The following is a 16339-nucleotide window of genomic DNA, read 5'->3' as shown; positions in this document are numbered from 1 at the left end:
ATGTGATGCTTTTCAATCACTCTGTAGCTCAGCTAGTGATTGTAAAACATGGCCCTGGATAAATGTGTGTGCAAAACAGAATGTACTGAAACATGGAACAACATTACACGATACAACATCCTTTAACATTGATACAAACATGGAACAATAAACACTAGATGGTCAAAGCGCCTGCTCACCTTGGGTCCACGTTGGCTGTGGCCTCATCGATGACGAGGATGCGGTTTCTTCTCAGGATGGCCCTGGCTAGACAGACTAGCTGTCTCTGACCCACACTGAAGTTAGACCCCGACTCTGCCAGCACCGTCTCCAGCTTATTGGGCAGCTCCTCCACGGCGGACCTCAGCTGCACCTGCAGAGAGGGAGAGCAGAGCCCCGGCCCTTCATTACCCCTGCATAAAGGCCTCCCGTGGGGATGTCTTTAAAGAGCCATCCAAACACACCCATTACCCGGCTGGCACAATGGAGGGCCAGGTCCACTGATGACCTTGGCCACTGCTCCCTTGTGGCCAGCCTCTTGCTTTAATCCAGGCCACCAAACCCATTCAGGAGAGGGGACCAGGAGCTGGAGCCCTCTCACTGTGGGGGGAGCCATCATCCCTGCTCTGCTCGCTCAGCCTCACTGGCCAACACACATCTCCCCCTGTAACATTCAATGGCTCCCAGTTACAAGCCGCACATTGAGCGGGGCCCCACGGCCCTAATGGGATTTCCCTCCATGACTTGTGGCGAGCAGGGAGGCTGAATGGCAGCATTGTGCTGGGGGACAGAGGGATCCCCTCCTGGGCCGCCGAGGGGGAATCATTCAGAGCCACGCTGGAGTACCTCTTGGAGTGCATTCCACAGGTCCTGGTCTGTGTGCTGGCTGAAAGGGTCCAGATTCTTCCTCATGGTGCCCGTGAAGAGAACCGGGTCCTGGGGATGGACGGATATAGAAAGAGAAGGCCATGGCCAGTTAAGATAATGACGAGGGGGGAAGACGTTTGAAAGGGTTAAGACAGGCTTTATGGAGCAGTGCTATATGTGGGGGAGAGGTGGTCACAATGGGCCTGCAACGGCACTCCCAGGAGGCCCATTCAACGCCCAAGCCCACTATGCGCCACTAAAGTTGATCTTTTTTACTTTGGAAAACCGTAACTTGTGCGACGGTTTCGGTTGAGAGTAAATGTTGTATAGAGGTTGTCTGAACATTCAAAAAAAGGTGCAGGAAATTATGCATATGCAACCACTACACATTCTAAAATTACATATCAAATTATGTTAAGATTTGGGTACAACACTATGATTTTGTCAATGTGATAGAAAACAAGACATGCAATATGTAAAACTGACAAAAGGAAGGAATTAAATCTTTCTAAGTTCATAGTCATGCAGTACATGGAGTAATAATCCACTCTGTTGCCTCTCCTGGCTCTATTAGGCAGCTTGTATCCCAGGGATGTGTATTTACAGGGAGCTCCACACCTGTATCAAGGTTCATGTAGCCATACAACATCTCTCAGAGAGTAAATAAAGCTCTTTATTGCCGCCCAGTCCAAACACCTCGCCCCTCTACAGGAAATGTTCAAACATGCCCTTCTGTTTGCTGTAAACTTGGAGCCTGCCTAAATATCCTCATGTCAGCTCACCCAAGTCAAACATATTTATACAGGAACCCTGTTCCAAGTGATTTACAGAACACTTACAGGGACTCTTCGCTCTATTTATAAACACAACCTCATACCATTCATGGAACAATGTCAAGGTAGATAAGGTTTTCATAGTATCATTTCCTCATTGTTTTATCAATGAGTCAACACTACAAGGCTTTCTTCTGAAACAAACGACACAGTTTATGTCTCTTTAATGGACATAATGAACATTTGAAAAAACATTAACAAGTCTGTATGGGCCTCTAGGAGGCAATAGAGATAAAGGAGGGCAGCGGGGGAACTGTCAAAAGCCACAATGCAGTCAGGGAAATACAATAAATCACGCTTACTCAAGACACTAATCGGACCCCTTATCAAGATAAGAATGTTCACCTGGCAACTGTGGGCAGCAGCAGGAGTAAAGTACACAGTGAAGGACTGGGTGTCTGTTGGTGTTTGGATGTTCACAATCCTGTTCTGTGCTCACTGGTCTGAGGGGGACACACATATCACCTCTATGCTGCTTTGATCCTGGTCATAGGCTCTGAGCCAACGCTACACAGCAACACACACACACACGCACGCATGCACGCACACACACACACCTCATCAGACTTTTGTGTTAGTCTTGAAACCCATGCCAACTGTTCAACCTCTAGCAGATTCCATGAAACAGAGCATCCAATTCTAAGCATTCAAGAGTTCATCCCTTTCTCTCTATAGCCTCAAAATTGTTCCACCTTTCTACTTCCGATGAGCTTTTCCTCTGCCACCAGCAGACTGCCTTAACAGCTCAAGTCCCAATTTAAACTAGTTTTGTGACACACTTTAATTGAGGATTCAATGTTAAGTTAGCAAAACAGCTTTCAAGAACAGCTTTCCGTAGACCGATTATGTGCTCCAACAATTCTAAGCCCTCTGTTTGCCGCCAAATTCATTTTTGACTGTGAAGCCATTCCTGAGGTTTCAATAGAACCTGAAATGGATTCTTTTTTAATGCCACATCCTAATAAAAGTTTATCATAATCAAATCTGAGGGAATCTGGAGAATAATAAAACCGCTCACTGGCAATGTATAGAATACATATTAGCATCTGAAGATTCCACATCACAAGGTATGGCAACAAGCATCTGATATCAAGTTATTTTCCATTTGAAATATCACTTAAACTCTGAGACATGGCAGGGGGGGATATAAGAACGGGTTTCAAATGTACATTTGTAAATGCAATGGAGACCTTTTCCTTTCTTTAGGGAAGTTTTGAAAAATGGGAATACATGAGGCAGAAGAAATCCAATCTTGGTAATATTAGTAATACCAATCACACTTGCCGTCTTTCATGACAGGATTTTTACAGTAGGGACAATAATTTGAACAGATATATCATCTCTATACTGTCTGTGCACAGACCTAGCGCTGCTGCTCTGAAGTAAGCCAACATTTCACTTATGTGAAGTTGAAACAGAAGTCTCCTAAATACGCCCACCCCCACCTCGCTGCCTTACCCATGATGCAACTGCCTCTCCCCCTGGCAAAAGCATCACCCAATAGGAGAACAGCTCATCCACATCACTAAGGTGGTGGAAAGACAAAACCAGTTTTATATCGGAGTGAAACTTTACCTGGAGAGTTATTGCTACCAGAAAACCCATCAAAACCATAGCAAAACCCTTAATGAACTTGTTTGGGAGTGTTGGCTGGTGTCTGTGAAATGTTAAAGACTTGGGCTAAGTGACGGTCTATGAGGGGAGTGTGAGGATCTGGGGGAGAGCTCTCTCCTAAGCAGCTTTCCCATGTTTGGGGGGTAGAGGACTAATCCTCTGTCAGTGACAGGGAGAGAGAGAGCAGGCCGTGGGAGTCTTCTCCCCTCCACTCTCCGCTGCCTGACACTCACCCCCCAGGCTGGCATTTTCTTAATGCCATATCACTTTCAACAAGCGGAAGTAAAGTTAAACTGTCTCAAGGCATCCGTTTGTCTCACTTTCCAAAATCCCCCGAGTGACGACTGTAATTCTCCTCGCCCCTTTTCACTTCTAAACAGACAGGCCTGTAAAAAGCAGGCCAAATCTCAGCAAGGTGTTAGGCATGGTTTCTGTTACAACTAGAAGATCACCTGGGGAATGCCAGGGACACAGAACCCACGCTATAGAATACATCAATGGGGAACTCCTCCTCAGTGTTGTGAAGATATGCAAGTAGTACACCTTATATAATGATACTGAAACTCCCACATGCATGTACCAACAACAGTTTTTTTGCCAATGATCTTCTGTCATGACATTGAGAAAATGCTATTTCTAACAACGGGGTTACAGTTGTATGTGGATGTACAGGATCATCTTGATCTGATATTCTAGAAATGCTGATCAGGGGAGCTCAGCCTATCACATGGTGGGACTATTCTAGATCACAGGAGAGCAGGGAGGGTACCTGTGGGATGATGGACATCTTCTGGCGCAGGGTATGGAGGCCGATCTCAGAGGTCACTATGCCATCGATGGAGATCCTACCCTCGGGCTCAGCCAGGCGGAACAGGGCAGAGATGAGGGAGCTTTTACCAGCACCAGTCCTCCCTACGATGCCAACCTGGAGAAAAACAGGAGATTACATTTCATTTTGTGCATTTTTTCTCTCAATTCACTTTCTATGGTACACAGAAGACATTATATAATTTACCACAACCTAACCAAGGACTCCTCTTAACTGAAGTAAAAAATGAGTGCTACTTCACACCCATTGAGTCCTTGTCAGCTGGATCCATCACCTTTAACAAGTAGTTTTTTTAGCACAATGAGAAAAAAAGATTGTCCTTCCTGTCTAGTATCAGCATGTGACAGCCCCACAAGCCTTGTGACATTTAAACAGCAGCATACTGCTAATGTTATCAACCCTGTTCCACATGGATCAATCAGGTTTCCCCATCCTACTGTAGCCTATATGCTCTAATTCAGATTCCCAAAGATGAGGATAGGAAAGGTTCCTAATCAGTGATATCACATTGCCCTCTGGATTCCCACAAAGAATACAAAAGACTATCTAAATTCAATCTAGACACCACCTTGTTAAAACCTTGCAAAACCATACATCCAAAATATGGAAATGGAAGAAAATGAGTCAAAGACCCTGTCAGTTCAATCAGTATAGTGTAGGTCATGCGGATTGGGGTTGTGTGTTGATTTGGATAAAGGCGTCATAAATTTGGATAAAGGTGTCATGCCATAAATGTAAATGTATCTCTGGCCTCAGGTGTTTGTGTGTGTACAGTATGTGTGTGTCTATGTGTGTGTTTGTGCAATAGAGGAGTCTTCAGAGTACTAGGTGCTGGGTTCTCTGTGAAAGCGTCTCAGGGGGGACTGTCAGGATGCACAAAGTGAAGATCCCTCCCATGGGCTGTCATAGCCAGGGCCTCTCCACTTATCAACCCATCCATTGTGAAATCAGCCGCACTGGCCAACCGTAGCCATGCAAAATACACCCCCTGCATTAAACTCTGCCTTTCAATCACCCTCAACCATCTTCCTCTGCCTCTGCCTCTCTCTCAACCTCTGTCTCCCTCTCTTCCTCCCTCTCCATCTCCTCACTTCTTCTAGTGAATAAACAGTTGTCACCGTCAGGTACCCCAGAATGCAAATTGGAACAAATGGATCCACTTGAGCAGTCTTAATTACATGATATGTATTCCATGAATCACAAATGGTATATTCCCCCGGAATCAGCCGCACAATAAGGTCGCCCCTAAATAACTGATTTGAAAAATAATGACACATAGAAAAGAACAGCACCACACTTATTACACATGCTGCATACAGTATCAATTTAAGTCATGGGCTGTGCACAATAGTGGACATGGACACACTGCAGCATATTAACGGTAGTAACTGTAGGAACCTTCTCTCTGGATCTGAAGACAGCGGTCATGTTCTTCAGGACCACAGGCCCATCGGCACTGTAGGAGAAGTTGACCCGGTCGAAGGTGATGCAACCATATCTGGGCCAGTCAGGAGGAGGATGCTTGTCAGTTTCCCAGGGTGCTTCGCTCTCCAGTTCAGTGTACTCCACCACCCTCTCCACTGAAGTCATCTAGAGGGTCACCATCAGATAAAAACTGCATCAGTGCTATCCTATGTTCAACCACCGTGTTATACCTACGGTTCACACTAACTTGACTATAAGGTACAGTACTGTGCACATTACTTTTGAATGGTCTAAAGCTGTCTATCCACATATGTGTTTGTTCTCACCATGTTCTCCACCTCTGCGCTCTGTCTGACACCCCACTGGAACATGCCGATGAGGGTCACTGCATAGGACAGAGCCAGGCCTACGGCACCTGCCTTCAAATCTGTCAAACCAGGACCGAGCGAAAGTCACATACTGCGCTGTACTATTAGGTTCCTAGCGGAGTCATAGCAGAGGCTCACGGGGTTAGTAGTTGATCTGGCATACATTACCATCCCTGAGGAACAGGCAGCCAAAGGCAATGGTGGTGACGAATATGGAGCAGATTCCATCGAGACGCACAGCGAACCAGCGGGAGGTGGTCAGGAATAAGAACCAGGCCTCTGTGATGGACGGGACACAGCTTTAGAACACAGCTGGCACTAACCTAAAAGTGCTAGGTCTACCCCCACCACAGTACTCCCATGTAATCAGTACAGTATAAAGTTGAATCATATACATTCAACTAGAGCTATATTTAGATATTTTAGATCTAGTTCTGACCAGAATGGAGATCTTGATGAGCATCAAATGTCTGCTGGAACCTGTGCTGAGCTTTGAAGGCACGGATGGTCCACAGGCCTTGGAGGGATGAGGACAGATGGGAGAAAACAGGACTTCGAGCTGAAGGAAAAATAGACATACGAATGTATAAAGCGGCCAAACAAATCTCCATGACCAATAAAATCAGCTATTCAGTTATACCTCATTCAGTTGTGTGTATATGCAGCCTGAATACATGGTGAATAAATCCATCCTTCTGTCTGTTTTACCATTCTAAGGAAATGATATCATGCAAGACGACAGATAACGCTTTGTCATACACCTTCTATAAAGGAAATGGCTAATATTAGCATCCCCGTTGTGAGGATGTGTTAGGCTTGTAACAACACAGACAAAGCCTGAATGTTTCGTTAGAGCTTCTTAAAAGCACTTTTGTTCATTAAGATCAGGGAGACTTTCCTTCTGTATGCCTTTGGGCTATCAGCCCAGAATAGGGAGGGTGAACTGTAGCCTGCCATGGCCCAGTCATGCCCACTTGGCATTTCCTCTATTGTATTTGATGTCATGAACCAACAGCTCTTGAGGAAACTGTGTGTGGGCAAACCATGGGCCACAGTCACCTTTAGCCTTTATGCTAATGCCCAGGGCCTTCTACAATGGTCTATTAGCATTCCCGCGCTATCCCTTTGTCTCCCACCCTGAACAGACGTGTCCCCACGCAGTGAAACCTACTGGTGGACTCCAGGCGCTTGATGTCCCTGGAGGTCTCCAGGAAGTAGCGTCGGAGGAACAGGAAGACGATGAGCAGAGGGACGACAGGGATGAGGATCCAGGGGATGACGGCGGCTGCCACTGCTATCACCCCCAGGATCTGCAGGAACACCTGGGACACATATACAGACGGAGAGAGACATCAGGCCAACAGAAGGTAAGTCAATGGACTCACTCTTGGTCTGTGGGCTACCACTGAGGTTTGAGGCCTGCCTTGAGTATGAAGTGAAGAACCCCGTCATGTTGTTGTGTGTGAGAACACCATAGGCGTAGGGTGACAGCAACATTAGCACAAGTGGGCTGTGTGACTCACAGTGTGAGAGGAAAGCAGGGCCAGGCAGTCACACTTAATGGGTGGGTGAAGATTCGCTTCACTTTCATTTTCGCTTTCCCTTCAACACCTTAGCTCTAAGTCTCTCTGGTGGTGGCCTCAGCCAATGGACATCGTCACTGTGACTGGCAGAGGGTTCTGGGAAACACACTGTGGGTGTCTGGTGCAAAACAGAGCAACACCATAACCACACAGCCAGCCCTCAATAACACAATGACTCATACATGCAATCTGACGCCGGAATGGTGCTGGAACAGTGACACAGCACGGAGACACTGTCACACCTACACTCTGACCAGCAACAGAGAGGACATTGTGCATTATGTCACTGTTATTGTTTAAACTTCATGGTTAGAGAAGATAACCCACACTGTATATTCATTAAGATTGACTATAGTGTTTTGGTTATCACAAATGATTATACTACAATCTGGAGGCAATGTTCATTTGAATAAACAGTTAACTTTGTAGATTGGATATGATAAACCTTTATGAAGAGACTCTTCCAGACGTCTTTTTACCTTACAGATATACTGAATATTTCATATTCCCCTGATGGCTGATAAAATTGAAACCTCACACCCTGAAATTAGACACAACCTTACAGATGACTCGTAAGAGAGAGAGATTAGGATCAGGATGTTACCTTCAATGGTCTCAGACTAGCCCTCAGAGATGAAAATTTAATTTAGCACCTTAATTACAGATTTTATCGGGCGCTTAAGCGCACGTTTAAGCATGATCACTTTCAATGTAGTTTTATGATGAAAAGCCACTCAATTCCATTTACAGTGCAGATAAGAGGGTATTACCAGTCTCACCATCGCCGCGGTGGAGCACACACAATCAAGCAGTGAGTGGAAACTACTGAGCACAACTGATCCCAAGAATTTCACAGTACATAAGTTTCAATCTGGGCCTGGATGGAAGGCTACCGGACTGCAAAGTGAGATGGGAGCACGCAGGTCTTACTGCATGTTATCAGACCTCACACTGAGAAGCACAACTATTTACATGTTTGAAGTTGAACAAAGGTGAATTTTTGGCAATACTTCAACCACTTTTGCCTAACTTTCCTTTGCCTTTTCTACGGTGCTGTATCATGTCGTATGTAACTAGTAGACCAGTAATGTTGAAAGCCCTGAAATGGGACCAAGCTGCCCTGTTCTCAGTCTAAACCCTATCAGTGCTGCTGGTCTCTGGCTGGTGGACCCAGTGTGCTGAGGGGCTCTGACAGTGGGGGTAATCTGAGGGGAAGGAGTCTAGGCAGGAAGCATTAGAGAGGAGTCCTGCCTCTCCTGCTCCCCTGAGCCCACTGTCGCCAAGGCCCTGTTTGATGTCATCCATTTGCCTGGTCTGCCGCTTATCATGTCAGCATCGTAGAAAACCAAGGTCCCCACCCACACTACACAAAGATGAGTCAGATAAGCACTGACCTACACCCCCCCCCCCCCCCAGTCTACATCCACATCTCATAGCCCCCCTATCCCCACTGCCTTGCACCCACACAGGAATGGACAACTCCCCAGGCCATAGCCCGCTGCACATAAAAGTGGATAAAAGCTTTTGTATATAAACAGTTTAAATAAAGCATTACCTCTAATTGCTCTTTAGCAAGAAAAGAAAGCTACTGTAGGCATGCGATGTGGCCATTCAGGCAAACAGGGCGCACTGCAGTGCCCAAAGACCATTCACATCTCCGCTGACTGTAATTGCTTTATTTTGTAGGTGATACCATCAGGGCTTTGATGTCCAAATACATTTATAAAATTGAAGTTAATTGCTATATTTGTGCTCGGCGCTGATAGTGACTGTTGTTCCACAGCGGAACATAAACACTTCCCCACAATTAAACATCCCTCCGGACATGAGGAATCGGTATGCTTCTTTACAACTCCTTTTTCATCCTCCCTTTATTTAGTGACAGTGTGCTATGTTTCTGAGAGAGGCTGCCGCTGGGAAAAAAAAGCAAACAAAACGGGAGGAAGGGAGAAAAGGGTGAAGAAAATTCAATGTCACCGCAAGAATTTTTTCACCACACACTTTCTCTGACAGAGTGGCACAATAAGGTGTAGGGGTCAGTGGTACTGAAACAAAGCGAGGCCGTTCCACTCGTAGCCTGGGACAATAGGAGTGACCCGATCCATTCTGCTCTGCTTTTGGGGCCTTATTTTAGCTCTAAATGCACAGATGCTATGGCCTTTCTTTGGGAGAAATGACTGTGGACACCTCCTTCACATTTTCCCTTTCTGGGCCATTTTCACTTCATAAAGCTGCAGTCAATGTGTTTTGTGTGTGGTGAGGAGGGCCTGACACATACTGTGGTGGTCTCGGTCACTGTCTACATTGGTGGCTCAAGTAGTCTCAGGATTAGGCCTTTGTGCGCTGTGAAAAGGTAAGAAAAGTCACTTATTTGGGCTCAGTCAAGCTGTTGATTTCCACCCCCATTTTGGAAATAAGAGAAAGGCTTTGAAATGCACTCTTTCTCCCCCTCTCTCTCTCCCTCTCTCTCTCCCTCTCCCTATAAATCACTAGCATCCACCAAAAAGCAGCTGCCTAGCACTCTGCATGCCCTCACATACAAGCATTCTCTCTCTCTCTCTCTCTCTCTCTCTCTCTCACACACACACACACACACAGACACGCACACAAACACAAAAATACATTTCTCGCATGTGGACATAAACAAGCAGGTCCCAATAATTCTCACATATTTACTGTCCTGACCAGAGTTACCGTTATTGGTGTTGTCTTAGTGGAGAGCCTACAGTAGTACTGTAGCAAGACGCCAGGGGAGGGATGTCAGTTCCCAGGCTCCTAGTACCCAGTGTCCAGCTTGGCTGAGCCAGTAGAGGTGCCAGACCACAGAGACCACACAGACACTCAGATCTTTTCAATACAGGCCAGTGCCCGCCATCACATGACCATGTGTGGTACTGCTGAGAGCCAGAGTCAGAAATCCCCCCTGCTACCACACACACACACACACACACACACACACACACACACACACACACACACACACACAAATCTCTCGGCCTCTCAACTTTCTGTGTCACTTTCAGTGTTTTTCCACCTTGCACATGAAGACAATGGTCCTGTCAGTTAACAATGATCAACAGGAATTTATGGCATATATATTTCCATACTGGTCCATCTCTTGTGTTTCTCTGACTAACCTGGTATGTGTTGTGCCTGGAGCTAATGCATTCTTCCATTCCTCTGTCACTGGCTTGGTAAAGGCACAAGAGAAAGCTGATGAAATCCCATCCACCAGCCAAGTTACGTCAGCACTTCTCATATCCCACAAAGCCACAGAAGAGGCCCGACACACAATGTGCCACAATATACAGTCTCACTCCCCCATCCACCCGCCAGTGTTTCCAAACAATGGCCGTCTCTGCTCTATGTGTCTTTCTGTTACACGCACACTCTTCTCCTCCTACAGAGCAGACCACCGATGGTTTACTGCTGTAATTTATGAGTAGTAGGGCTCTGTTTGGCTCAGCTTGTAACCCCACTTACACTGGTGAGACCAGGGTCAGTCCTACTCCACCTGAGCTCACCGTGTCCCTCAGGCAAATTGGAAAACACACTGTCACAATATCCTGACAACACAAAAAAAAAAAACTAAGGGAAAGTGATAATGATTGCAATTAATGATAATGATTGTATTATTATTTTTAATTTTTTTAAGGGGAGTGGAATTACATTATTTACATTATGACGTATTTTTTTTACATGTATTTTGACAGTGGTAAAGTAGAGAGGGTAACAAAGGAGAGTGATGACAGGGAAGCCTGTCAGACCTGGGTGGCGAACCCAGGACCTCCGGGTGGAGAGGACATGTGCATCCCACGTCAAAATACACGCACCAACAACAATCTTGATAAATTCAAAATCCCTCTCTGAAGTCATGTGATGAACATCCCTCCACCATGGTCTCCCAATTATGCTGACAAACTCAATTTGAACGGACGGTTAAGAAGGCCAATGAATGTACCTTAGAGACCCCACAGTTAGTAGTGGTGTGACTTGGTCAAGAGCCTTCACATCGAATCCCTCCATTGAAAGGCCCCTGAATTCACCCCTTATTGTCCCCACAGCCTCTTCTGCCCCCTCTGTGAAAGCACAGGCAACCCAGGATTTAAAGGTCAAGTCCACACAAAGGCCGACCGTCCCCACTGCCTGAGGTGCTTTTAATTGACATTTCTGTCTTTGTCCCCATAACATAAAGAAAGAAGAGAAAGGGCATTTTTTTCAATATACTAAATTGCAGCTAAATGAGACCTGTGAAGAAATATGGCTGTGGGATGCACCAGGGTCCCCCAGCTTGGGGGATCTCCTTGTTGGGAGTGTATAGGGGGAGTGCTGATGGCTGTGAAGTGCTCACCCCACCATAAAGAGCCCAGCTCTGATGCAAATCCCCACACAGAGGCGGCCTCTCCCCACGGAGGGAGATAAACCAGTTAGGCCATTGTTTATGAAGTTTCACTTTATTCCCCCCTGACAACCATTTAAACAATGACTGTTGGGAAATGTCCCTCCGCGAATGAGCAACAATGGTCGGGATCAGCAGCTCTTCTGTCCAGCTAATACTTTGATAAAAAGAGTGAAAATCTTCCTTCCTGAAAGCATTAAAGACCGCTCCATAAAAGGCATCTGCAAACAAGAGCAGAAAGAGAGGCAAACAAAAGCACTTTGTCCAAATGATGCCACCTTTGTCCCTCTCACAATGTGTCCCCATTTTCTGTTGCGGCAAAAGACCACATTGTGCATAGCATACACAATGTGCCACCGTACATACAGGCCTAGTCCACATGAGGTAACTGGCTGGGCTCCAATCTTGTTTTGACCAGCTAGTTCAAATAAACAAAAGCTTAGCTTCAGCACAGATCTCCTACTGTACACTCATTTTCTCACTGCAACACAATGATCCCATGTTACCATAATTAACAGATAAATGTGTGTTTGTGTATTGTTATTGAGCCTTATTGAACCCTCTGCTGTTTCTCCTTTCCAAACGTATAACAAAAGAATGATGAATAAGAAATGGATGCATAAAGATCTGTGTATGTCTGAGTAACACAAACACAAGGCTGTCTTCTGTTGTCATGACCTAGTCTGCTTCCACTGTTCTACCGTTGGACCTACGGGCCTTCCGCAACGTTATTACTTTACTTCACCCATTATTCACCTTATTATTAAAATGGGGGAAACTATGGTGGACAAAAAAGCTTTTGTGCTTATGATCTTTTGTGCTTTCAGCATTTAAGATGGCTTTTGTCTCCTGTGAGATGGGTATCTGCCACAAACATCACTCAGGCATTGTGGAGGAGGGATTCGTTTTCAGCTCAGCTTTGTTCTCTTCTTTGGCCCTAACCAAGGAGCCACGCCTGCTGCTCTACCTCGGATTGTGCGGCGAACATTCCCTCCTTTGTGGTGCTAGGTGCATGAGCTGGCTCATCTCCGCAGGCTTTCCTTGTAGATGGTTGTGGCGGTGTCGCGGTGGCGTTCGGTAACGTTACCTGGCTATACGTCAGGGTGGCCCTTGGCTAACGGTAGAGCAGAAGGAGAAGAGGGGAAAGTCCCCATCTCTATCTGTTTCAACTGACCTCTCCCTTTCTCCCCCTACTGTTCCCCTAGCACCTCTCTGTTCACCCATCCAGACACGTCATAAAGCCTAATGCTCACACTCCCTCTCTTTGCCACTCCACAGATCATCCCTGTTTTCTCTTCTTCCACTCCCTCACTGTCCCCCTAGATCTGCCCATCTTCCTGTGTAGCCATTATTTCCTCTGTGGTACCTTTCTCTCTCCCAATCACTTGCTTAGTCCCCTGACACATTCTGTGGCAATACCTCCTGTGTTGTGCCACAGTGAAGCGGCCACGCCCTCAGCCTATGTGCAGACACTTTTATTAAATCTGTGCAGGCGCTGGGCCGCGCTGGCGGGTAATCCTACAGTAATTGTTTCCAGATTAGGGGACCCGGACCACAAAGCAGGCCTAGCCAGGCATGAAATGGCCTCCCCATGCAGCGGAGGTGGCTGCAGCAGCAGCAGCGGCCAAACCTGCCGAGGTGAGACTCACCTGGATAAAGTCCACAAAGGTCCAGGGCAGCAGATTGTCCAGGTGACCAATGTCCTTAGAGAACCTGTTGAGGATTCTTCCTGGGTCACAAAAAGAAGAGAAGGAAGATGGAGCACTAATTAGACGTGTGTGGGCGAATGTTCCTGTTCCATTTGTATACTGTCATGTGCTGTAGTAGTTAGTTACACTGTCAATATGGTGGCATGTGGCGTTGATCAGCATTAGATTAAAATTATTTAATTTTTTTGCCAGACAGTGTACTGTAAAATTGTGACACTGTGATCAATTGAGCATTCGGTCAATATCACCCCAGTAAACCTTGATGAACTGTGATTATTTTCACAGTTTCAGGAGTGTAAATACTGGACGTGACTCATTTAATCTCTCTTTGGCTCTCACCTTGTGTGAGCTTGTCTTACATTTGGCGGAACAAAACCACATATCAAAAGCATATACTGCTAATCCATGAGTTAATATGCTCCGTCACAATTCAAGACCGTTGCTCAATAATGTTTGAGACTTTCCTCACAGTCAGTTGCTTTCTTCTATTGAAATTAATCTCTATTACTTAAGTGGCCTGTTATATTAATAGATTATATTGGGAGCAATATCAGATGGACAAATAGGGAGCCCTATCTAAATTAAACACTGAATCATTATTTGGCCTTCATTGCATAAAGGCTGGCCTACTCTGGACTGAATACGTTGGGGAGCCTTTTGTTTGTGAACAAAGAGGAAACAGAAGCTCCCATACCTGCCTTTCTGTCCTGACTGCCAGTGTCAATGACGTTAATTGAGTTGCCTCCAATCTGCTCAGGTGTTCATTATCCAGGCTGGGGCTCTGCAGGTGTTCCACGGGCCCTTTATTGTGGCTCTCTTTAGAAACTTTGCTCCCCAGCCTGATCCCACAGCACATAAGATTACACTCCAGCTGCTCTCACACTGTGTTTACTGCAGGGAGTAGTAATAGCCAATCCCAGAACCACAGGCTGAGAGCAGAGGCAGGACAAGGAGCCTCTCATACCTCCGGGTCTGGAGGAAGACCTCAGACTCCCAGCAATGTAAGGCTACTCTTTAGCACTGCAAGACACAAACATCACCACCTGCACTGGCTCAAGTTGAAGCACAAAAACAAACTACTCGTCTGTATTAGTCATTCCTAGTATTAGTCATTGCCTCTAGGAGTACAAGTCTGTAGCCATCCCTTTTATGGTCTCTAGGACTACAAATCTATAGTCATGTCTTTTACTGTCTCTAGGGCTCTCCAGGGCCATGTCAGAGTGACTCACCTTAACAACCCATTATCTAACTGAACACACAGTGCTATCTGGTACAGGAGAGTGTGCTGTAGACTAGGCAGGTCTGTAATCTCCTGTTATATCCAGGGCTGCTTGCACCTCCCTGTCGAGAGGTACATTCTCCAAGCACACTGGCTGCTCAGATAGGCACAGAGGCCGGGCAGCTAGCTGAGTTTAAGAGAGGGAGTGAGAGGCAAGGTGGATGGGAGGTACGGCAGGATGGTGGTATGGGATTTTGGAGGCACAGTGGAGTGGAGGCTCTGACCTAGAAGTTGTCTCCCCGGCTCCCAGTGTGTCCCATGGCGGTGGGCCCTGTAATCACCTCTCTCCACGGCCGTAAGCAGCTTACAGCTTTATCCAAAACGCCCGCTCCCGCCTAAAAACACGCATGCAGACGAGGACAGGGCTTTCCATAACAGCCATTGCATAAACCCAGCCAGAGCATTATTCCCCCCAAACAACCAGCGAATGCTCCAAATCAGCACTGATTCAAAGTCAAGTGGCGTAAGCATGTTGTACACTCGGAGGCAGACTAATCTTATTCACAGTGAGTGCCCCTTTAGCATGCAGACGTCCTGAGGGGAGGACTCAAGCAGAAGGGAATGCTGCCACTGTTGTTATTTTCACGAGCGAGTGTCTTTGCTTTATTTACCAAACGGGGGGAAGTGACTTCTCCTTATTAGTCAAACTGTGTATGTGAATGAATCCTATAATATGCATCTACTGTCTAAGCCATAGATGACCTAAATCCATGTGGATCCAAAAAAACAAAGCCTACACGGATAGGATAGGTTACTCCCAGTTACATCATTCCACTGGTTTTAGGGTGTTAGTACCAGAGAACATTACTGAACAATCAGCTGTTTGATGAGCAGCTCAAGCCAATGCAGTGTTTCAACTGAGGTGAAGTAAAGTGCCTTCTCCATCCCTCGCAGACTAGAGGAGAGATACATTACAGAGATGTAGTTACACAAAGACATTCACGGCACGGAAATGCCTATGAGGTAAGACAGGTCTGGGACAATGACTTCAATCATGACTGGTGGCTGTCAACAATATCACCTATTGTGAGCAGAGGGGTAGAGTTGTTTCAGCATATCAGCTGCATTAGTATCAAACCATTTCTCATGGTTTGGGACTCCAGGGGTGATTTGCGCCACATATGACGAAATATCAACCCTTCCCGACTGAGGTGGCCCCTTGGGTGGAGACATTAGGCGGGCCGAGGCCCCCCTACCAGAGTTGAAGAAGTGGAACAGTGGGGTCCGGCTGGAGCAGGGCGTGTGGCAAATCGCTGTTCCCTGTAAACATCTAGATAAGGGGGCGACTCTGAGCCACTCCATGTGTGGGCCTCGCTGCTGTTGGACCTGCCTTTCAGTGAGGCGGGAGCGATAATGGAGGGGAATTGGGGAGGGGGCTGCTGGGACTGGAGGTGGCCCAGATCACCTGCACTTCCATGAAGGGCCCAGGGGCCTGGGGGCCGCCTCCCCACCGC

At 46.5% G+C, this 16339-nt stretch overlaps 1 protein-coding gene across 2 annotated transcripts in view; it reads right to left on the bottom strand.

Annotated features, from left to right (window-relative positions):
- The window catches only part of LOC310813043 (ATP-binding cassette sub-family C member 4-like), a gene marked incomplete at its 5' end in the record, with an annotated part of 33582 nt that overhangs the window by 6387 nt on the left and 10856 nt on the right, over window positions 1-16339 (bottom strand). For both annotated transcript variants that reach the window (XM_083681860.1, XM_083681859.1), the window contains 9 exons: window positions 180-352; window positions 826-915; window positions 4063-4218; window positions 5521-5712; window positions 5874-5974; window positions 6084-6194; window positions 6355-6474; window positions 7087-7237; window positions 13547-13626. In XM_083681860.1, the coding sequence (XP_083537986.1) occupies window positions 180-352; window positions 826-915; window positions 4063-4218; window positions 5521-5712; window positions 5874-5974; window positions 6084-6194; window positions 6355-6474; window positions 7087-7237; window positions 13547-13626 (1174 nt within the window). The remainder of the gene's footprint in view (window positions 1-179; window positions 353-825; window positions 916-4062; window positions 4219-5520; window positions 5713-5873; window positions 5975-6083; window positions 6195-6354; window positions 6475-7086; window positions 7238-13546; window positions 13627-16339) is intronic.

Source organism: Argentina silus (assembly GCF_951799395.1).
Source record: "Argentina silus genome assembly, chromosome: 12".
Taxonomy (NCBI): Eukaryota; Metazoa; Chordata; class Actinopteri; order Argentiniformes; family Argentinidae; genus Argentina; species Argentina silus.
This window is presented reverse-complemented; position numbering and strand designations above follow the sequence as displayed.